Here is a 23593-nt window from a genome sequence, read left to right as displayed (position 1 = left end):
TCTCCCTATCCCTGTTCTGACCCTTCCTGCAATCTTCAAACACAGCTGGCTGCTGCAGCCTGGTGAGCCTTCCTCCGGAGGGGATCTAGTTCTTAAAAATAAAAAAGCCTGCCTGCCTGCCAGACCTATTAGCACAACATTGAAACTGTTAAAGAGCCATTCTAGTGATAATGAAGCCATTTAACAGGCATTTGCTAACGGTCAGGTATATACTGTCAGTTTCTGAATTTACTGACCAAAACAGTTGTGCATTACTGTAATATTTACTCAGAATATGTTAGTCTACAGGACCTTACTTTAAATTTTGCTTTAAAAATATTTCATTAGTGTGTTGCTGAAGATTATAAAATCACATCTCTAAAAAATCTTTGTATAGCTTTTTAGATGAACAATCTGAGTATTCATCTTTAGCCTTAAATGCTTGGATCTTGAGACATATAGTTTGTTTTTAAAAATAAATCCTTCAAAATAAACAGAAATAAACCTAATTGCATCTTTCTAAACATTCCAAATAAGTTCCAAATAAGTAGTTCTAGGTATGATCTGATGATTTATGATCATACCTGACTTAAAGCTTCTCATAGCATAACTGCCCCCTATTCCCCTCTTTCCCAGAGAACACAACAGACACAAAAGGGAAGATTTTTTTCCCCCCATTTTAAAAAGTTCTAGCCTTCCCATTGGCTCTTTTGGTTAGGTGCCTACTCCCTTTACCTGGGGACTTTTTTACCCCTTTACAGGTAAAGCAAGCAGAGAACAGCCACCAACAAGGACTTTATAGCTAACTGGTTTCAGAGCAGCAGCCGTGTTAGTCTGTATTCGCAAAAAGAAAAGGAGTACTTGTGGCACCTTAGAGACTAACCAATTTATTGGAGCATAAGCTTTCGTGAGCTACAGCTCACTTCATCGGATGCATTCAGAGCTGTAGCTCATGAAAGATTATGCTCAAATACATTTGTTAGTCTCTAAGGTGCTACAATACTCCTTTTCTTATAGCTAACTGGCTGGCTAGGTGTCCATAAAAGGGGGCCACACCCCTTCATTTATCACAGTACGTTTTGGTAAATTGAGATGGCATATTGATTTCTAGGTTGTCTTCTGTGGATTAAGGTGCACTGCTGATGTAAAGACACATACTATCCACTCTCTAACCCCAGATCAGTATTCCTGGCATTAGCAGTGTTGGGAGCCCTAGTGTAGACTTCCTGTGAGCAGACATGTTTTCAGCAGACTACTGATAATTGATACAGTGTTGACAGGCATCAGGCTGCATACACCAACTTCTAATGTTGCTAACACAGGTGAAGCTGAATTGGGGTTAGTGATGGTAGGAAGTAAGCAGACAAATATTCAAAATGCACAGTAATGGATATAACTAAAAAGGAGGGATTTCCCCCCTTGAATTAGTCAGAAAAGGGTCAAATTTTGAAGATTACCTTGAAAAGATTTTAAAATGTTGGGCCTTTGTTCTTTATACTATATAAAGAAGACTTCAGAGCTTTTCTTTTTTAAGCTTTTTTTTTTTTTTTTTTTTTTTGAAACCTTAATACCAGGAATGTCAACTCTGTTCTTCCCTAGTTTTGCTGGAGAACCTCTTTGGGGCAAGGTGGGAAGAGGGGAGTCCTAGAGCATGTGTGTAGTGAACTTTTGCACTTTCAGTTGAAAGGCTTGAGATGTTGAACCTTTAACAAAGGTATTTGTCCAGTGATTCATTAGTCAGTGGAATTGATGTTAATACTCACACAGTTTTACAGTAGCTGATTAAACTTCAATTTCGGTCCTTTGATTCTTGTTATGGCATAATTTCCTCAGTTTTCCAGTCATCATAACTTATTCCAGGATCTGAATTTTTAATATATATTTTTTTAAAACAGGAAAATACACCAATCTATTTTGATTAAAAACCAAAAACATAACTTCTAAGATTTTGTATATATCATTTGGAGGAAAGGGGGAAGGGGTATAACACAATCCCAGTTTTTTCCCTCCCTTTCAAGTTACCTTTTTAAAGTCAAAATGTAAAAGGAAAAGTTTTAAGAATGAAAACCAGGCTCAATTGAAGTCCATTGTAATTTTTCCATTGGCTTGGATGAGGCCAGGATTTCACACCAAAGGTATAGTGAGGAAAATAGTGTTTCAGGCGATTGGCTGCAGTCCACAATAATCAGAGTGGGTGGGTCCCAAAAGCTAAAAAATATTTATGGATCAGGAGAGATTCCTTAAATTGGGAAATAATAGTGTGGCCCAAGGAGAACTAAAACAGGGTTGGAAGGGTTGTTTCCTGCTGGAAGGGCTCTCCGCTCTTGGAAGCGGCTGGGAAATGGATGTTTCGTATTGGAAGGGCTGTCTGTTCCTGCAATCTGTGGTGGATTCAGTAAAGATAGCTGGGAAGATGACAGATGTATGAGATCTAATAGAACCCTGGATGTTGGAAGAGTATAATGGGGAGTTATTTTGGAGCTCTAATAGCTTGGTGACAATGCAGGGTGAAGAAACACTGGTTTACAGCAAAGGAGCAAACAGTTATTAATTTAAGACTTGATAAAGAGCAAGTCATATCAGTATAGCTAATTGATCTACCAAGCATAGTCCCCAGGCAATATGTAGGGTGGGAGGGTGGGTGACATCAGTGGGGTTGCAGAGGACGGAATTTGGATATGAATATGCGTGGCAAAATGTGTGCACTAGTGTAAATAATATCTATGATGTATACTGACATGCATGCTTTTTTTACTGTGATTCTGATCTCATACCATAGGCTCAGAGTTAAAGGTAGGAAAGATCTATTAGATAACTGAGTGTGTTCTCTTGAAGGACAGATATAGTCCCCTGATAGTCTCTATTTCCTCACAAAGTTAAAAAGACATCACAACCACCATTTCAGGCACCTGCAGCCTTGTAAAACACTTTCCCTAAATTTTCAAAAGCGATAAAAGAATTTTGAGTACACAATTTGACATACCTTAGAGATCTGATTTCCTCCCCCTGCCCTGAGCTCGGTGCTCATCAGTTTCTGAAAATCAAGTCTCCTTAAGATATTTCAAGTTGATGATTTCAAAAATCAAGACACCCAAAATCAGTAATCACTTCTGAAAATTTAGGCCATGCATGTTTACACACAGATGTTTCTAACATTGTTCATTTTGGACAAGAAATACGGGTGTTGCAGCCAGTCCTTTCAGTTCAGTCTCAACCCTCCTCTAACCGCATTGATGTCTGTTCACTGAGAATCTTCGCTATTCCTCTGTACACAAAACAGGCCTTAGAACAGCCCAGTCTATGCCTGGGTGATCTTCGCTCTACCCTCTTATCCCTGTGCTCTCTCTGGGTATCAGTGAGAGTTTTACTAGAAAAAGATAATGGGTTAAGTTACATATAAAATATAACATTTATGTGGAGATAGCTGTATGATAAACTGCACTTATTATACACCTGACTGCACATAGTCCACTATTTCATCTCCTCAAGCACTACAATATTTCTACATCAAACCTGAGTTTCAAACAGCTGCCATCTTTTTTTAATCAACCTGTGATAAAAATGTTTCCTTCTTTCTCCAAATATAGACTTTCTCCCCTTTGCCTTTCTAAGACAGCCAATATTCAGTTTTTCACTAGCGACAGGTTTAATATTTGATATCTTGTGATCATGCAGGATTAGAAATGGGAACCTTATGCCACTGGAAAAGTGAGTCTCAGTTTGAACATTTTTTGGATGAAAGATGTTTTATATATTTATAAATTATTACAGTATACTTCTCATTGGTACACAACCAATCAGGACTTTAAAATACCATTTATCTGGGATCATAATTTTAGTACTGCTGATATAGTACATGTGTACTGGCAAATTAATTTGCATTATTTTAGAGGGAAGAGAACTTTATACAAAGGGAAAGTCAATAAAGATAAATGTTGGATGATTATGAAAATAGAATAAGTGACAGTTGTGGGGACACAACAAAATGCTACATAGGTAATTAAGCAAAACTGTATTAAGTAATTGAGACATTATAGGGACAGAATGAAGTTTACATATTCAGCTTTAGCTGAGACATTTCTTAACATTTGAATACTTACATTGCATTAACTTAGCCTTTTGTCTTCAAAGTCTATGTGCAGACACATATCATTATGGCAGCATTTGAAGCAGTTATCTGTACAAGTGGTCGATCTGGAAATTAATTTTTTAAAATTGTAATTTAAAACAAAATTAGAAGAAAAGTATTTTTAGAGAATATATAAATGTGAGATTTCAGATTCATCAACCTCATGTTTACATTAGTGTAATATTCAACAATTTGAGTTGTTTATAATGGAAATATGCAAATTTAAAGAAAAACTGTCATTAAATATTTAAATATGCCCCAGGGGCCTTGCATTAAGGCTCTAAGCTGTTGCTGTAATTTAAAGCATTTTAAAGACAACATGCATATCAGATCAGGGCACACATTGCTTTATATCTTAACCACTTTAAAGTAAAAACAAACTCTAAAGGGAAAAATAATACATAAACTCCTATTTTGCTTTTGCTTTGTTTTGTACTTACTCTGAGTTTGTGGGATCAGTATACAAATAAATAGTATCATATAAATGAGTGTTATCCAAATAAGCTGCATTTTTATGAAGTGCCTTGAACTGCACAATATCTAAGGCTTTACAATAGCGTAATTTTCAGGATCCTAGTTCTCTTGTAGATCAGTCAATTATATTTTTCTATCAGTTTTAGTATCTGATGTCTTATGCTTAACTATCTGTCCCACCTTGTATTTAGCTGTGACACTCTGATTACTTTTTCCAGACCTGAAGAAGAGCTCTGTGCAGCTTGAAAGCTTATCTCTTCCATTAATGAAAGGTAGTCCATGAAAAGATATTACCTCATCCACTTTGTCTCTGATATACTGGGACACCACAGCTACAACAACACTGCAAACAACATATCTAGTTTCTTGTCATTTTACTTTCAGAGGAAATGGAGAGGAGGAAGTTTTGGACTATAACCAATGGGTAGACTGAGTTCAATGACACACACAACCATATTTTGAATGTTCTAGGAAAAACAGTTGTCCCTTTTTATAGTGAAACTCCCCACAGGAAAACTTAAGTTTCTCTTTTAGAAACAAACCAAACATACACATGTGTGCGCGTGCGTGCGTGCGCGCGCGCGCACACACACTTTTCTCTGAAAAGGCAAGAGTTTGCCCTTAAAACTTTTCAGTTTTCTGCAATGAAAATTAGGGAGTTGTTGGTAGTGTTCCGAGTAGCCTCTGAGGAGGGAGTTGCAACCTCTGCTCCTCTCTCATGTTGACTTCTCCATTAACATAGCTTTTAGTATTTAATTTTTATTTTTAAAAAATACAAAAAACATACCCACAGTTCAGTGATTGCACATTAAAATGAACACAGCGATGCAAGATTCAGAATGCACTTGAAACATGATCAGGAAACAAACCCTTTATGTACAATAGAAAATAAAGACTGTTTCTTTAAAACTTTTGTAATAATTGATACTATTTCTAATAATACTTTACACTTATATTGTATCTTTTCCCTAGGATGGATTTTTAATACATTCTGAATCTCACTGTGTGTAATTTAACCTTTGCTTTTTGAAAATATAAAATGCAAAAGCTATATTGTTGCAATGTTATAGTTGACCAAACTCTGTAAATATAAATAAATCCATATGTTACAGGGTATGCTTCCCCTGTATTAACCCCGGCTTGCCTAGGGTGGGGAGTAGCCTAGCAGGCACTCCCTTCCTCTCTCCCTCCGTTTCCCTTCTTTCAGGGCTCCTTAAGAACGCCACTGAGGTTCAACAAGAATTCCCCTGCTGGGATTCTACTTTATTAAATACAAATAAAGTCTCTGTCCTAGGACTCAGGGATTGCACAGCCCTCCTCCTCAGAGCTTGTGGTTCTCTGGGAGCTCCTCTCTAGTAGGAGAGCTACTCTCTCTGTGAACACTTCCCCATGGGGGGAGGGATAGCTCAGTGGTTTGAGCGTTGGCCTTCTAAACCCAGGGTTGTGAGTTCAATCCTTGAGGGGGCCATTTAGGGATCTGGGGGAAAAAAAAATTGGGGATTGTGCAGGGGGTTGAACTAGATGATCTCCTGAGGTCCCTTCCAACTCTGATAGTCTATGAGTCCATAGCTGAGCCTGATGGTCATTTTCAGGCTGAGGTGCTTGTTACTCAGTTAGATACCCAGATAGGCTTGTTCCCCTTAAATTAACTTGTCATGGGTAACCTCTGCTGGGACTCACCTTTAAAGGAGCCATCGACCTTGTGACACCATAGTTGTAGATACTGAAGCTATAATAATTATGTCTGGCTGTGTGTGCACTCATGCATGTCTGTATTTGTGTGTGTAACAGCATATACAGTCTGAAGTAATGCACATTCACAAGGGAGTTGGGTTATAACTGCTGCGGAAACCTTAGCTTTGAACACCTAACTCTTGTGTGGATTTGAACTCTTAAGTAGATTGCATGAACATATTTTTTGAATTGATATACTGCTCAGTATTTGTCAACACTGATCCGGTCACCATTGTACCTAAGTATCTTTTTAATTTAAATATAACAAACTTAGTCTCCTTTTCTCAGCCAGTAAAATAAATAGCTTGATTAACTCTCAGAATTGTTTTTATTTGTCATTGTGTGAATGGGCTTTTTTGTGTGAATGAAGAACTTTTTGAGGGAAAACCTAAGTTGAAGAAATGAACTCTTAAAGTGGTAAAGTGTGTGATAATTCTTCTATCTTGTTGGAACGAGTTTCATAGTCTAGATCCAGCTGCTGTGAAAATTTTCTTTCCACACGCTCAAGCGTTCTACTGGTGGTCATCAGTTTCATTGTTCTGGTTGTACACAGCTATTGTAGCAGTTCATGGTCACTTTAGAAGGGCTTTGAATATGAAGATAGAGACCTTGAACTGACCTTTTCATTAGTTCCACAGTGAATTCTGAAAGCAGATGTTTGTGGTAAACTGTTACTAAGCAGAATAGCTACTGTATCTTTGGATTCTGTAGGAGGTAGAGCTTTAGATTGGGTGTCTTCATTCCAAGGTACAAGTTGAAATTATCAACCTTTGAAGTAATGAATATGTGGAACATTGTGGCTGGGTCTGTATTTGATAGGATAAAATGCAGGCATCTGCCCAGTCATAGATAGAGTTGGGTATCTTGCCATGATTCAGGTTCAGCTTTAGTATCTAATAATGTTTTCCTTAGTACTGGTCATAATTAATGCAGGTACATAGTACTTGCTACTATCAGCATATTTTAGGTGGGGTAGTAGATTTTCCATGTCAAAGAAAGTCTTAATATTTGCAGGAGAACCATGCTTCTATTCTTTTTCCATGCACAAAAGGCCAGGGTCAAACTTTGGAGTCTGGAAGTTTATAGATTAGAAGGATGCCAAGGTTAATCTGGTCTCTGCACTCATAAATATTTGGCACAGCTGTGTGAGAGAGAGAGAGGAAAAAATATCTCTCCCAGCAAGAGAGATTATATTGTTTTTGTTTAGAAATATTAAGCATAGACAAAATACTTACAACATATTTTTTTTCTTAATACATGTACCAGGTGATATTTTACATTTCAGCAGATTTTATAAATGAGGATTCGGTAACTCTGCTGTAATAAAGTTCACAATATTTTCCCCCTCTAAGGCTTTAAGGAAACGAGATGCTAAAGCTGATGAAATGGAAGGACTGATGCAAAATAAACTTTTGAAATCTGAAAATGAAAAGAGCAAAGTAAGAATTCAATTTTCTCTTTTTTAATTATTTTTTTAAAAAACAGTTTGTAGAGTAATCTTTTTCTGTTGTGATGGTTTCCAACTGCTTGTGGTCTAGAACAATGTTTCTCAACTCTTTTGATACCAAGGACTGGCTTGCTGCCTTCCTAACCTATGTCAGGGAGATCTCAGGGACCGGTGCCGGTTCACAGACTGTCATTGAAAAACACTGGTCTAGAATGTCCAGTTTCTTATGTTTTGTTTAAGGCCACGTCTTGTAAGAGGAATTAACAGCGTGAAACCCTGTGTTTTTAGTTTTTAAAATGGCAAGGTACTTTTTAGCACCATACACTGCAAACAGCCAAAACTGAACTCCTTATCTTCCCCCCCAAAGCCCTCACTTCTACCCTTCTTTTTTGTCATTGTTGACATCACCAGTAACCTCCCAGTCAGTCAAGGCTGTAGCTTAGGGATTACTTTGACACCTCCCTTCACCTTGCCCCACACAGCTAAACCATGTGGAAAGTTATTGGCTTCCTACTTCACGGCAGCTCTAAGATCTAACATATTCTTTACATCCTTGCAGGTCACTCTCTCATCTGGATTTTTCCCATTTTAATTATTATAATCTCCTCTTCCTGGCCTCTCTGACACCCATATAACTCTCCTACAGTCCACAGAAATGCTGTTTCTAAGATTAGCTTCCTTGCCAGTAGTTTTGACCATGCCGCTCCTTTTTGTATCTCTCCACTGGCTACCCTTTCTCCACTGCATAAAGTTCAGATTTGTTGTCAATGCCTTCAAAGTTTTGCTCTTCCCTGCTATATCCACGCATGTATTGTTTCACATTCTCCTACTTACTCTGCTCTGCCATTGATACCAGGCTTGTTGCCTATTTATCAGCTTCTCTGATTAACCTTTCTGTGCCGCCCTCCATGCTGCCATTTATGCAAATACAGTGTTCTCTATCCAAAAATAACTTTGTCCCCAGAGAGAGTCTCAATAGAGTAGTTGCAGGGATGAATTAACTGAACCATACACAGACGATTAAATGCATTAATACTGATGGAAATTGAACATTCATTTGATAATGATTTCTGGTAGTGCCCATAAAGTGCTGGCTTCCACTTCCTATCATCCTATTTACAGTAGATATTTTAATTGCATAGAAGTCTGGACACTTAAATTTAAATTTTCAGGCTAGTATTTTTTTTTCTCTTCTGTATTTGAAACGTTAGGAGCAGAATTACAAGAGTAATTTAAACCCAGGTTTCCCTCAGAATCCTGCAGAGCACTGTCAGTAGGCCATCAGGCGAAGCATCAACTAGATTCATTCTTTAAAGTTTTTACAAATGAAGCATGCAGCAACAAGAATTTTCATTTTTAAAAGTCATTTTCAGATCATATAACACTATCAGTCTATTACCTTTCAGTCTAAAATATTACACATTTCTTCTTGGCCCTGGAGCAATACTTTTTTAAAGCTTGACTAAAAACAATTCAGCGTTCTCTTGTTATCTACCAGATAGTATGGAATTGCACAGTCAAGGTAACAAAACAGTTTAATGACAACATGAGGAGAAAAAAATGGAACCCATCCTCCCACCCCGGCCTTTCTTTAAAAATGAGTATCATGTTATCTCGGACCAAGTTCTGTTATATATCAGTCATTATTCCATAGTTATTGTGTGGTATGGCTGAAAGGCAGAACTAAAGTGGTTTGAGTGCCTTACCTGTGCATTTTCATATTTTAACATGTTTGGATGTCTTTTAAACAATCTTTTATTTTGAATTTCCTGAGGTTTTTAATGCTTATTTTTTTTTGGATAATTGCATCATCTTTGTAAGGCAATTTACCCTAAATTAGCGATATGTGCTCTCAGTTTTAACTTCCATTTTAATATTGTTTTGGTTTGGGAATGCATATGCCATTTTGTAGCCACTGGTGGTAGTACAGAGTATATATGAGATAAATGATTACATGATGCATGATAAATTTATAAACTATACCATTTTAATAACTGTAGATATGTTTGTCGCATCTTATGTTACAGTTTGCTTTACATGTTCAGGGTTAGAGGTATAAGAAATTATTTTTATTTTATTTTTTAAATATAAGTTAGTTTTAAATAGTTAAAATATTTTAGTACCAGGATGAATGCGTAACTTTGTTTCTTCATCCTTAATCCAAATTATAAGCTTGAGCAGGAGTTGAAGCGGTCCCAGAGGAAGTTAGATCAGTCAGAAGGCAGTCGAGAAGCTCTTCTGCATCAGGTAACAACTTTCATACCATGAAAATCCTCCTCCTTTCATATTAAGCTAGGCTCAAGCCTGTCTCTTTAATCTTGCTGTCAGTTACTCTAATAACATTTTGTTTGGGAGAGCAAGAAAGGAAATGTACAAAGCAATGCCTACTAGACTGATCTACATAAGATCATATAAAAAATGGGAGCTTCTCAGCATTAAAAATAGTCACTAAAGCCATTCCTTCGATGGCATTGTGTCATGTTGATATCTACCAAAGCTCCTTCAGGGTCTATACTTGGTGTGTGCTATAAAAATAGACTGGATCAAGAAGACAGACTGTTCCCGAGAGCTTCATTTGTTGCAGACATCCAGTTGGGAGATGAAGAAATATATATATAATACATAATGTAGGCATTTGCATTTGTAAGTGTCTCTAAATGAATTAGTGTCTCAAACACACTTTTGTGTGTGTATTTTTTATCCTCCAACTTTTCAAATAGTTGAGTTGTTTACATTGGATAAACACATGCACTGTTCTAGCTGCATTTCATAGGGTGTTTTTGCATATTGTGTATTTGTAACTGTTCTGTGATATGCGGTACATAGTATTGATAGTCAGTGACTCCAGACATCAGAGTGGTATAGAAACACTTGCTACAATAGAAATATAGTAAAAGTACTATGCAAACTGTCTATATTTGGGCCTGAACAAGGCACACTGAAACTGTTGAATCTGAAAGACCCGGGAATCCAGTATAACATCAGAAACAACGAGGAGTCCAGTGGCGCCTTAAAGACTAACAGATTTATTTGGGCATAAGCTTTCGTGTCCTCACCCAGAACCATTTCAGATTTGGGGACAATTTATACCTTCAAGTCAGCGGCACTGCTATGGGTACTTGCATGGCCGCACAGTATGCCAACATTTTTATGGCTGACTTAGAACAACGCTTCCTCAGCTCTCATCCCCAAGCGCTCCTCCTCTACTTGCGCTACATTGATGACATCTACATCATCATATGGACCCACGGGAAGGAGGCCCTTGAAGAGTTCCATCTGGATTTCAACAATTTCCACCCCACCATCAACCTCAGCCTGGACCAGTCCATACAAGAGATCCACTTCCTGGACACGACAGTTCAAATAAGTGATGGTCACGTAAACACCACCCTATATCAGAAACCTACTGACCGCTATACATGCCTCCAGCTTCCATCCAGGACACATCACACAATCCATCCTCTACAGCCAAGCTCTAAGATATGACTGGATTTGCTCCAATCCCTCAGACAAACATCTACAAGATCTCTATCAAGCATTCTTAAAACTACCCACCTGGGGAAGTGAGGAAACAGATTGACAGAGCAAGACAGGTACCCAGAAGTCATCTACTACAGGACCGGCCCAACAAGGAAAATAACAGAACACCACTTGTCATCACGTACAGCCCCTGGCTAAAACCTCTCGAGCGCATCATCAACAATCTACAACCTATACTGGAAAAAGATCCCCCTCTCTCACAGGCCTTGGGAGGCAGGCCAATCCTCATTTACAGACAGACTGCCAACCTGAAGCAAATACTCACCGGCAACCATACACCACACCAAAGAAACACTAACCCCGGAACCAATCCCTGTAAGAAACCCTGTTGCCTTCTCTGTCCCCATATCTACTCTAGCGACACCATCATAGGACCCTGCCATACCATTAGGGGCTCATTCACCTGCACATCTACTAATGTGATATATGTCATCATTTGCCAGCAATGCCCCTCTGCCATGTACATTGGCCAAATTGGACAGTCCTCTACCTAAAAGGATAAAGGGACACAAATCAGACATCAGGAATGGTAACAATCAAAAGCCAGTAGGAGAACACTTCAATCTCCCTGGACATTCAATAACAGATTTAAAAGTAGCTATTCTTCAACAAAAAAACTTCAAAAACAGACTTCAAAGAGAAACTGCAGAGCTACAATTCATTTGCAAACTTAACACCATTAATTTTGGGCTTGAATAGGGACTGGGAGTGGCTGGCTCACTACAAAAGCAATTTTCCCTCTCTTGGTATTGATACCTCCTCCTCAATTATTTGGAGTGGACCACATCCACCCTGATTGAATTGGCTTTCAACACTGGTTCTCCACTTGTAAGGTAACTCCCTCTCTTCATGTGCCAATATATATTTATGCCTGTATCTGCAATTTTCAATCCATGCATCTGAAGAAGTGGTTTTTTTTAACCCACGAAAGCTTATGCACAAATAAATCTGTTAGTCTTTAAGATGCCACCAGACTCCTCGTTGTTTCTGTGGATACAGACTAACACAGCTACCCCTCTAATACTTTATAGCATCAGAAACTCTCCCTATTTACTCAGTGCTTTTTCTCTTTTTTTTGGAGAGCTAGAAAAAAAGATGAAATTGGTTGAGGGGGACTTGGGGCTCAGTTCCATTAGCATTCATTGTTTGAATTTGTTAACAGTACAGATTTCTGAGTTGAAAATGCTGTTTTATTTTGAATTCACCCCATTGTGTGTAGGTACCTCAGAAGACGTTATGTCTCATACATGCTGAAATACCTAGGCACAGTGAGGTGGATTAAGAAGAATATTTTTTGCTTTAATTCTGGTTCTGTGCTTGCCTTGTTTTAACATACACATTAATAGTGCTCTATCAAATGTTCTTTGTATTGTTAACATGTGACATACAATATATTCAGAAAGAAAATGAAAGCGAGCTGCAGAATCCTCTTATACTAAAGAGGTATTGATTTGTACATATCACACTTCTGATGACTGCAATCTTTATTTCCCCCCCCACCCAGAATCAGATATAGAGATAAAATAAGCAATTACAGGATGTGAAAATGATTAGAACATGGCTTGGTTTAGATTAAAGCCTTTCCTTGCAACTGGCAATGTAATGATTTATACTACCTCATCTGGTATTTTGATCATCCCTTTCTGACCATATCTAGGAATGAACTTTCATTTAGTTTATGCTTGCCCTCTCTGAGCACTAAGGGATCTGCTAAAGAAGTGGCAATTATATCAAGTCTTTTAATGTTTATGGTGTTTGGTAGAATTGAATTGTTTGCATTTTTGTTTTGTTTTATTAAGTGTTTGGTACTTGTCTATTTGTTAGATTGAGGATCTCCATTCCCAATTACTGAGAGCGGAAGCGGACCGCATGGATTTGCAGCATCAAGTTTCACAGGTTGCCCTGCACCGCCAAAGCTGCCATGATGAGCAAGAGGACAACAGGAGAATTAGATCAGGTACAGCCTTTTCCTGTTTTTTGGGACATAAATTTATGACTTTGCAAGAGAATGCTCTCTGTCTTTTGAGTTGTAATCTAGATCCTCTGTTGGTTGAACTAATACAGCTAGTTATCATCTTGGCTCAATTAACTTTTATTAGTATTGGTGTCAGATGTTGGTAGCTAAGTAGTTAAGAGAAACAAAAGTTATGAGAAGACTGAAATACATTATCTTCATACTGGTTATTTTTTAAAAAATCCAAAATGTATAGGATTATTCAACTGAGCAGCATCAATGGTTTCTTCATTGAAGAGAAATTTTGAACCGTTTTTATAGTATCAAAAGATTTACTATAAAAATTTTGATAGTATTTTTCTGAAATGTTGGTATTTCTACCTATCATGAGATTAACTCTTGCCCCATTGCAGCACAGTGCAAGATTCACCTGCCTGTGTAGATTTTCCTTAATTAAGAAAGTTGCTAAACTGCCTGTTAAACCTCCAAATTATCCTTCAGAAATGACAACTTATTCTAGAGAGAAGTAGAGAATATAGTCTCAATCACATTCAGTTAATGCTTGTATTTGTGACACCTTACAAATGTGAAAATAGGTCATGGTATTCAGAATTTAAAAAATACATTTAAAATCTCAAGAGGTAGTTGCATAGTAGGCTATAATGTCTCTAAAGTATTTTTGGATAAAAAATTACAAATTGATCTGGACTTGAGCTCTCTAAATGCATCTTGACTTGTGTGTTTTTAAAAAAGTCAATATCTTCTGGAGTCACTGGTCTATCATTTATAGTGACACACTTCTGTGTGATTTAGGTGGTATCTAGGCTAGGTTCAATGTCCCAATGAATCTTTCATCAGCTTGCTTAAGTCCTACTTTCTATTTTTGTAACTTCATATTACAGCTGCTTAATTCCTCTTGCATCCAGACAGAGTCTCATGGTCATTAAAATGGAATTGTGATTCCATGTTTTATAAAAATCTTCCCTTCCTCAGAAAACTGAAGAATCTATAGTCCTGTATCAAATACTTTGTTTTTTCAGAAGAGGGTGAATTGTTAGCCATTTTTGAACCACCCGATAAGGTGACCATTTTGCTTAAAATTGAACTTATTTGTGACAATAGTATGAGAGCCTTATATTGCACATTTAAAATTCCTTTCCACCACTTGTTTTGCAATTATAATAAGTATGCTATAAAATGTTGCTGTAAAAAATGCAAAGAAAGAAACAAAACCTGTCCTGGAGCAATTTTACCAAAAAGAGGAATAGAGCTTTAAGCAAATGTTTCAACAGTAAGTAGTCTGGGGATTGAACAGAGAGTCATGCAAAGGGTTAGGGACTGAGGTTTTCTGAATTTCTATTGAGTTATAAACCGAAGAACCTTGATTGTCAGCTGAGGAACAGCTGATATAATTACTGCAATTTTTAGATAGAAATTCACCTTATAAGTTCTGGATAAGAATGGAAACTTCACATACTTACCTAGATATAGTAAAAAGTGATACATCCTGACAATTTTTTATAAAGTACTCTTCACTAATGGTATAGCATCCAGATCTTGCGACTGTGCCTTAATGTGGTTAAATTTTGGCTCTGTTGAAGTCAGTGGTAAAACTCCCATTTCATCCATGTTTTTTTCACTCCTATATGAAAACTGCCTACAAAGGAGGAAGAGAACATGAAATGGCTTGGCTGCAGTGAATAGAAGGCTAATATTTCCCTAGCTATGAAATCATACTTTTAACTTTTAGTATCTTCCGGTTGTATACTGATAAAATCAATAGCTGTGGGATATTCATATGTTCCCATTAATACCCCATAATTTATATGGGAAGAAGAAAATAGTACTGCAAAGATAGGAATGAGAAATTTAATTTCTAGATTTTAGTGCTTTCACTTGGCGTATCAATTCTGTTTGTTCACAAATGGCTCACACTATTTCATAGTTGTTGAAAGGTCTGAGCGGGAGAAGCAGGAGTTGGAGAAACAGATCCTGGAGTTAAGAGCAAAGCTGAATCATAGTGCTGTCATGTCAGAGGTAGAGGAGCTGAAGCAATGCATAGAGCACAAGGACAAGGAGAAAGCACAACTTGCAATGCACATAGAGGTAACCTTTTCTTTATAAGTGATTTCCCATGTGTTGTGATTGGTGATGGGCTAGGTTGGGTGGTGATGTAAATCTCCAAAACAAATATTTCCAGTGATACTCAGACCTTAGTGGTTCAGGAGCCATATTAGTGGTCAACGTTACACAAAAGAGCCACAGTAATGTGAATTCATTGTTTCATTTACTATTTTTATGTATATACAGGGCTGGCCCTAGAACAGATGGTGCCCCCCCCCATTTGTTAAACTTTTGAATACCTTATTTATTGCATTTGTAGCCCATTTCACGACTTTGATACATGATTTGCATGCATGATTTATCCCTGTCTCATAAGATGATAAATTTGTACGCTAGGATCTGTAAGTTATGCCCTATGTAAGCAAATAAAAAGAATTGTGTATAGAAACTTTTTTTAATTTTAAGAATAACTGAAATGTTCTAACATGAAGAAATTGAACTGTGCACCAACATTGGGTGGACCAGTATTAAATAGTGTTACAGAAGGTGACAGTCTTAGAATGTTAACCCTATCCTTCAGTTCAAAAAGTTGCTCTTCTTACCTTTTGCCCTCCCAAACTGAAGTACAGCATTGGAGATCCAAAGACTGGCCAATGCCATTGTCAAGCAATAGAATAGCAAACAATGTCAGTTTTTTCATTGGCCATCGTCAATTGAATATGTTTTTATGAGCCTGAGCTTCAAAAAGCTGCGCTCACCTCTTGTGACTATGACCGGCAGCGTGAGCAGAATCCTCAAAGTATCCGCACATTAGGAAAAGTGTTCTCCGGCTCTGCATCATGACAAAATAGGAGAACTTGGAGTGGAGAGTGCTTCCTGTATTGCAAAATGTGATTGCTGTTGTCCAGTTCAACATAGAGGTTTTCATCATTGACATCTGAACATTCTCCATGTGTCAGAGTCTGGTGAAGGTCCGTACAATTGTTCAAGTGTTTTCCTGCTTACTAAGGTCATACAAAATCCTCTAGGTCTTTTTGTGGTGCTTCATTTATCCAGACCTTTCTTTGATGGACACTTGAGCAGTGTCAATGAGCAACCAAAAAACCTCCTCCTTGAATTTTTCGTCCAAGCTTCTGTGATAGACCCAGGCCAGTTGGGTACAGCAGAGTAGTAGAAGGCAAATAGTAGAAGGCCACTGGATAAACAGTTTTCTGTTCCCTGACTGACCAGAGCAGAACTTCTCCAGGCTAGGGTGGACACATGACTCCAGTTAGCCTGCAAAGAATCAGATGAGGCTGTTAAGCTAATGTGAACACCTGACTCTAATTAAGGCCCCTCTGATACTATAAAAGGGCTCACTCCGGTCAGGCCAAGGAGAGCCAGGGAGCCAGAGGAGAGGAAGTGTGGCTGAAGGGCTGGGTAATGAAGACACCCTCAAGCCACTGGAAAGGGAAACGCAAAGTAAGGGTGAAGAAGGCATTAACAGAGAGAAGCGGGAGAGCGGTAGGGAATCATAGAATCATAGAATCATAGAATATCAGGGTTGGAAGGGACCCCAGAAGGTCATCTAGTCCAACCCCCTGCTCGAAGCAGGACCAATTCCCAGTTAAATCATCCCAGCCAGGGCTTTGTCAAGCCTGACCTTAAAAACCTCTAAGGAAGGAGATTCTACCACCTCCCTAGGTAACGCATTCCAGTGTTTCACCACCCTCTTAGTGAAAAAGTTTTTCCTAATATCCAATCTAAACCTCCCCCATTGCAACTTGAGACCATTACTCCTCGTTCTGTCATCTGCTACCATTGAGAACAGTCTAGAGCCATCCTCTTTGGAACCCCCTTTCAGGTAGTTGAAAGCAGCTATCAAATCCCCCCTCATTCTTCTCTTCTGCAGACTAAACAATCCCAGCTCCCTCAGCCTCTCTTCATAAGTCATGTGCTCTAGACCCCTAATCATTTTTGTTGCCCTTCGCTGGACTCTCTCCAATTTATCCACATCCTTCTAGTAGTGTGGGGCCCAAAACTGGACACAGTACTCCAGATGAGGCCTCACCAGTGTCGAATAGAGGGGAACGATCACATCCCTCGATCTGCTGGCTATGCCCCTACTTATACATCCCAAAATGCCATTGGCCTTCTTGGCAACAAGGGCACACTGTTGACTCATATCCAGCTTCTCGTCCACTGTCACCCCTAGGTCCTTTTCCGCAGAACTGCTGCCTAGCCATTCGGTCCCTAGTCTGTAGCGGTGCATTGGATTCTTCCATCCTAAGTGCAGGACCCTGCACTTATCCTTATTGAACCTCATCAGATTTCTTTTGGCCCAATCCTCCAATTTGTCTAGGTCCTTCTGTATCCTATCCCTCCCCTCCAGCGTATCTACCACTCCTCCCAGTTTAGTATCATCTGCAAATTTGCTGAGAGTGCAATCCACACCATCCTCCAGATCATTTATGAAGATATTGAACAAAACCGGCCCCAGGACCGACCCCTGGGGCACTCCACTTGACACCGGCTGCCAACTAGACATGGAGCCATTGATCACTACCCGTTGAGCCCGACAATCTAGCCAGCTTTCTACCCACCTTATAGTGCATTCATCTAGCCCATACTTCCTTAACTTGCTGACAAGAATACTGTGGGAGACCGTGTCAAAAGCTTTGCTAAAGTCAAGAAACAATACATCCACTGCTTTCCCTTCATCCACAGAACCAGTAATCTCATCATAAAAGGCGATTAGATTAGTCAGGCATGACCTTCCCTTGGTGAATCCATGCTGACTGTTCCTGATCACTTTCCTCTCATGTAAGTGCTTCAGGATTGATTCTTTGAGGACCTGCTCCATGATTTTTCCAGGGACTGAGGTGAGGCTGACTGGCCTGTAGTTCCCAGGATCCTCCTTCTTCCCTTTTTTAAAGATTGGCACTACATTAGCCTTTTTCCAGTCATCCGGGACTTCCCCCGTTCGCCAAGAGTTTTCAAAGATAATGGCCAATGGCTCTGCAATCACAGCCGCCAATTCCTTCAGCACTCTTGGATGTAACTCGTCCGGCCCCATGGACTTGTGCACGTCCAGCTTTTCTAAATAGTCCCTAACCACCTCTATCTCCACAGAGGGCTGGCCATCTCTTCCCCATTCTGTGATGCCCAGCGCAGCAGTCTGGGAGCTGACCTTGTTAGTGAAAACAGAGGCAAAAAAAGCATTGAGTACATTAGCTTTTTCCACATCCTCTGTCACTAGGTTGCCTCCCTCATTCAGTAAGGGGCCTACACTTTCCTTGGCTTTCTTCTTGTTGCCAACATACCTGAAGAAACCCTTCTTGTTACTCTTGACATCTCTTGCTAGCTGCAGCTCCAGGTGCGATTTGGCCCTCCTTATATCTTTCCTACATGCCCGAGCAATATTTTTATACTCTTCCCTGGTCATATGTCCAACCTTCCACTTCTTGTAAGCTTCTTTTTTATGTTTAAGATCCGCTAGGATTTCACCATTAAGCCAAGCTGGTCGCTTGCCATGTTTACTATTCTTTCGACTCATCGGGATGGTTTGTCCCTGTAACCTCAACAGGGATTCCTTGAAATACAGCCAGCTCTCCTGGACTCCCTTCCCCTTCATGTTAGTCCCCCAGGGGATCCTGGCCATCTGTTCCCTGAGGGAGTCGAAGTCTGCTTTCCTGAAGTCCAGGGTCCGTATCCTGCTGCTTACCTTTCTTCCCTGCGTCAGGATCCTGAACTCAACCAACTCATGGTCACTGCCTCCCAGATTCCCATCCACTTTTGCTTCCCCCACTAATTCTACCCGGTTTGTGAGCAGCAGGTCAAGAAAAGCGCCCCCCCTAGTTGGCTCCCCTAGCACTTGCGCCAGGAAATTGTCCCCTACGCTTTCCAAAAACTTCCTGGATTGTCTATGCACCGCTGTATTGCTCTCCCAGCAGATATCAGGAAAATTAAAGTCACCCATGAGAATCAGGGCATGCGATCTAGTAGCTTCCGTGAGTTGCCGGAAGAAAGCCTCATCCACCTCATCCCCCTGGTCCGGTGGTCTATAGCAGACTCCCACCACTACATCACTCTTGTTGCACACACTTCTAAACTTAATCCAGAGACACTCAGGTTTTTCCACAGTTTCATACCGGAGCTCTGAGCAGTCATACTGCTCCCTTACATACAGTGCTACTCCCCCACCTTTTCTGCCCTGCCTGTCCTTCCTGAACAGTTTATAACCATCCATGACTGTACTCCAGTCATGTGAGTTATCCCACCAAGTCTCTGTTATTCCAATCACGTCATAGTTCCTTGACATCACCAGGACCTCCAGTTCTCCTTGCTTGTTTCCAAGGCTTTGTGCATTTGTATATAAGCACTTGAGATAACCTGTTGATCGCCCCTCATTCCCAGTATGAGGCAGGAGCCCTCCCCTCACAGACATTCCTGCCTGTGCTTCCTCCCGGTATCCGAAGTGGCCCAAGGAAATGTATCAACTCTGGCAGTGAAAGGTCGGCTGCCAACAGTTGCTGCCATTAGAGTTCCTGGGCCGGAACCTAGAGTAGAGGGCGGGCCCGGGTTCCCCTCAACCCACCACTACAGAAACACCTCCTGGGAGGGGAAGACAGGCCCCTGTCAGGACAGGAGGCTAAACTGTTCTGGAATAAGCCTGTAGGGACAACAGAGACTGTGGGAGTTCTCTCACCAACCTCCTTGCTGGCTTATGATGAAAAGACTGTAACCCTGGCCCTAGAGAGAGAAGGGCTATGTGGAGGGTCCAAGTGAGCCTCTGATGCTAGCATAAACCACCTGGAAGCACAGGACCCACGGGGACAAGGTCGGAGCTCTGCCACACTTCCTATCACCATATCTCTGCCCTTGTAACCAAGCTGTTTCCTCTTATGATGAATATGAGGCTTTTTTTTTTTTTTTTTTTTTTTAAAGTCAGGCTCAACTCCTAAGTTTTCTGCCATTTCTTTGGTAGCTGTGATGGCATGTTCAAATTCATTGTCTCTGTAGGCCACAATGAAATCAAGTCAACTTCTAATCAAAGTAGCAGTGGTCGCAATGTCCATCTACTGAGTTTGTAATGCCTTACTTACAACATTGACTTGGAACGGGATATCATGCCAAACCACAATTGAGAGCAGAAATTTGAAGTCAGTGATCTGGTTTACAGGGCTTTGTGTCTCGTGTCAGATTCTGGCCTCTACTCAACTGTGCCAGTTCCATCAGGGCGTCATAAACAACAGTCACATGGTACCTCACTGACCTTATGCTGTCAATGCAGCTCTCTCAGCAGTGGCTTCATGGTCAGATTTACCTTGACCTTATGTTGTCAATGCAGCTCTCTCTTAGTGGCTTCATAGTCAGGTTTGTGACATTGACTGTGATATCTTCCACCTGATAGTTGATGCTGAAAACAAGACATATATCCTTTGCAGTACTCTGAAGAGAGATACTGAATCTAAAGAAGAGGACGCTGCATCTGACACAACTAGGTTGAGGGAATAGCAGCCACAAGGCATAAAGAAAGCTCTTGGATTCAAGGCAAGGATCCTTACGTGGACGCCACTGTTTCTTCCTTTCATGTTTGTGCCATTGTGGTAGCTTTGGCCGTGGAAATCCTGAAGCTTTATTTTATTCTCGTTCAAAATGTTCATAAACAGTTCTGGTAGGCCTTTTCCAGTAGAGTTGTCCAGACTGGAAACAGATTAAGTGTTCCCTTACTTGGGTACACCCATCCTTGTCAACAAATCTTACTGTAAATGACATCTTTTACTGTGACTACTGTCAGGAGTGCAGTCCATTATTACAGCATAGTATTTTGCTTTGCTGAGCTGCATCAATATGTTGTTAAGCACCTTCCTTGCCATAAGGTTAATCAATTCATTTTGAATTGTTTTGCTGCAGTAATGGTCCATAGCTTCTTTACAAACTAGTTGACGTAGGTGCTTACACATGATATTGTCATATTTCCCAAGGAGCTCTACAAAACCAAGGAAATTACCTTTATGTTCAGTGAACAATGTATCAGACGAGCCCCAGAAAGCCAAATTATTCTTTGCAAGGAAAAGGGTAATTCAGAACAGATGCTTGAACACGTTCCTCCAATGCTCAGTTTCTACACTGGATAATGTACTGTTTTTCTGCATCTTTGCATTTATTCAGCTTGAGCCTGGACTTGACTCACGTCCATTTGGATTGGGCTGTAAAATGGCCGAGTGACTTTTCATGTTGCTTCAGAGCATCAGCTAAGTTATGCCAGCATTTGTACCCAGAAAGCACAAGCCATAATTTGCATTCTTGTCAAATATTTTACAAAAAAAATAGATCAGTTTGTCGGTTGATTTTGAGTAAACTAGCCAATGCCCATTCTGTATCTCACTCTTCTTGAGCACTCTTTTGCAGTGTGGCTTTGAGAAGAGTCGCTTCTGCTCATTTACTAGAAACGTCATATTCTCGATTTTGCCTGTCTTGTTCAAAATTGTATGATTAATATTGGCAGAGTTTAGGATCACTGGCCATAAAGCAGGATCTGATGTATCAATTTGTGGTGTGCAGTTTTTCTCATTGCTGTTTCTGTCATCACGTGTGGCTGATTCTTCATCATTTCTCTCCTTTTCATGTAAACCAGATTTTTCTTTGTCATTTCTCTCCTTTTCATGTGAGCCAATTCTTCCCTATCATCACTCTCCTTTATGCCACCAGGAAAACTGGACGATTCTCCATCACTTTCTTTACATTTCCATTCTTTATCATCAGGTAAATCTGCTAATTCCTTAGTAATAGGAATTCCATCATTTACGCTTCACTCCTCAGTTTTTTCTGCACTGGGATGATCGCTACTGCCTAAAGCTGGTCTATGTTGTTCTGTTTCAGATATTTTCCCATCAAATTTGCCCTTTGCTGCAAACTAGATTACAACTGAGTTTTTCGCTTCCTATACTGAGCTCCTGAAGGCTTCTTTGGGGGAAAACAGACTGTATTAGGGACAGCAAAAGTCTATGTTCCACAGTGTTAGAAAGTAATCAAACATTATGTATTGCACATGCCAAAAGAAGTAACAGTATTTCTTTTATATTGTTGCGTAGATAGGGGTTCATTAGATATCTCTGATGTCTCATTAAAAATGTCCTTCATTAGTCACTACTTACATTCTTTAAGTCTTAAAACACAAATACACTTTCACAATTACACAATAAAAAAAGGTTCAGAATATTGAGTGCCTTATATATTCATGAGGGCATGGCTGACAACATTCTAGGAGGTTCAAGGAAAATGTAGTTCTCAAAAAGTCTGGAAGGTGGTCGCTGGGGTCATCTGCCCCTAAATCCAGCCGTGTGTGTGTGTGTATTTCTATTATTCTCACAGCAAAATGACTGACCAAGTATTATTATTTTATCAGCTACAATTGTTAACATAGTAAAAGCATCCGGATTAGTTAATAAATTAGATTGGTTAATAATTAAATCACACAGTGTTTTAATATGTGCTGTAAAAAGCCACAGGATGCACATTGAAGAGGCGCTTGCGAGCCTCAGTCTCAATATCACTGAAATAGTCACTCTGACCCAACTCTGATATACATTCTCTAAACCCCTTTGAACAGTGTTTTGACCTTGCAGAGTTTTCACCTGTCTTATTCTCCTTCTTTTGGCAACTGAGTCTGCGCCATTGCCCTTGCTTTCATTGTCTGGTTTTCTCCTCCTCTTCCACCTTTTTTTGCTCCTATGGTTAACACCTATTACAGTGACACATCTTTGTGCAAATATAGATCTGACATTCTCAAAGGCTGCTATCGTTGCTCTGGGGAATGATTCTTGGGAGTGTTTAGAGATCTACTGCTTCTCCCATTTCTCAGACCAAAAGCATCACGCCCAGCTCCATAATATTTTTGAGCTAAAACTGGACTCCTGAGGTACCTTGTTATCTGAGATGGTATCTTCTACTACTGCTGTACGTCTGCTGCACTATAACTACAATTAACCTTTTAAGAATTAAAGAGTAGAAATGCAAATTTGTCTTTCAAACCATAATTCTATGTATGGAAAGTATCAGTGCAGTTATTAGTCATCTGTATATAGTGTTTTATGTGTGCATGGTTTCTTGCTAAAGAATGAAGACACATTTCAGAGTAGCAGCCGTGTTAGTCTGTATTCGCAAAAAGAAAAGGAGTACTAGTGGCTTCTTAGAGACTAACCAATTTATTTATTTATTGTAGCTCACGAAAGCTTATGCTCAAATAAATTGGTTAGTCTCTAAGGTGCCACTAATACTCCTTTTCTTT

General features: G+C 39.6%; 1 protein-coding gene across 3 annotated transcripts in view; it reads left to right on the top strand.

Moving 5' to 3' along the window:
* The window catches only part of CEP128 (centrosomal protein 128), a 423731-nt gene that overhangs the window by 61322 nt on the left and 338816 nt on the right, over window positions 1–23593 (top strand). For all 3 annotated transcript variants that reach the window (XM_074956067.1, XM_074956068.1, XM_074956066.1), the window contains exons 9-12: window positions 7669–7755; window positions 9936–10010; window positions 13128–13260; window positions 15203–15363. In XM_074956067.1, coding sequence (XP_074812168.1) covers window positions 7669–7755; window positions 9936–10010; window positions 13128–13260; window positions 15203–15363 — 456 coding nt within the window. The remainder of the gene's footprint in view (window positions 1–7668; window positions 7756–9935; window positions 10011–13127; window positions 13261–15202; window positions 15364–23593) is intronic.

The sequence above is a fragment of the Natator depressus genome, chromosome 6, assembly GCF_965152275.1.
Source record: "Natator depressus isolate rNatDep1 chromosome 6, rNatDep2.hap1, whole genome shotgun sequence".
NCBI lineage: Eukaryota > Metazoa > Chordata > Testudines > Cheloniidae > Natator > Natator depressus.
This window is presented reverse-complemented; position numbering and strand designations above follow the sequence as displayed.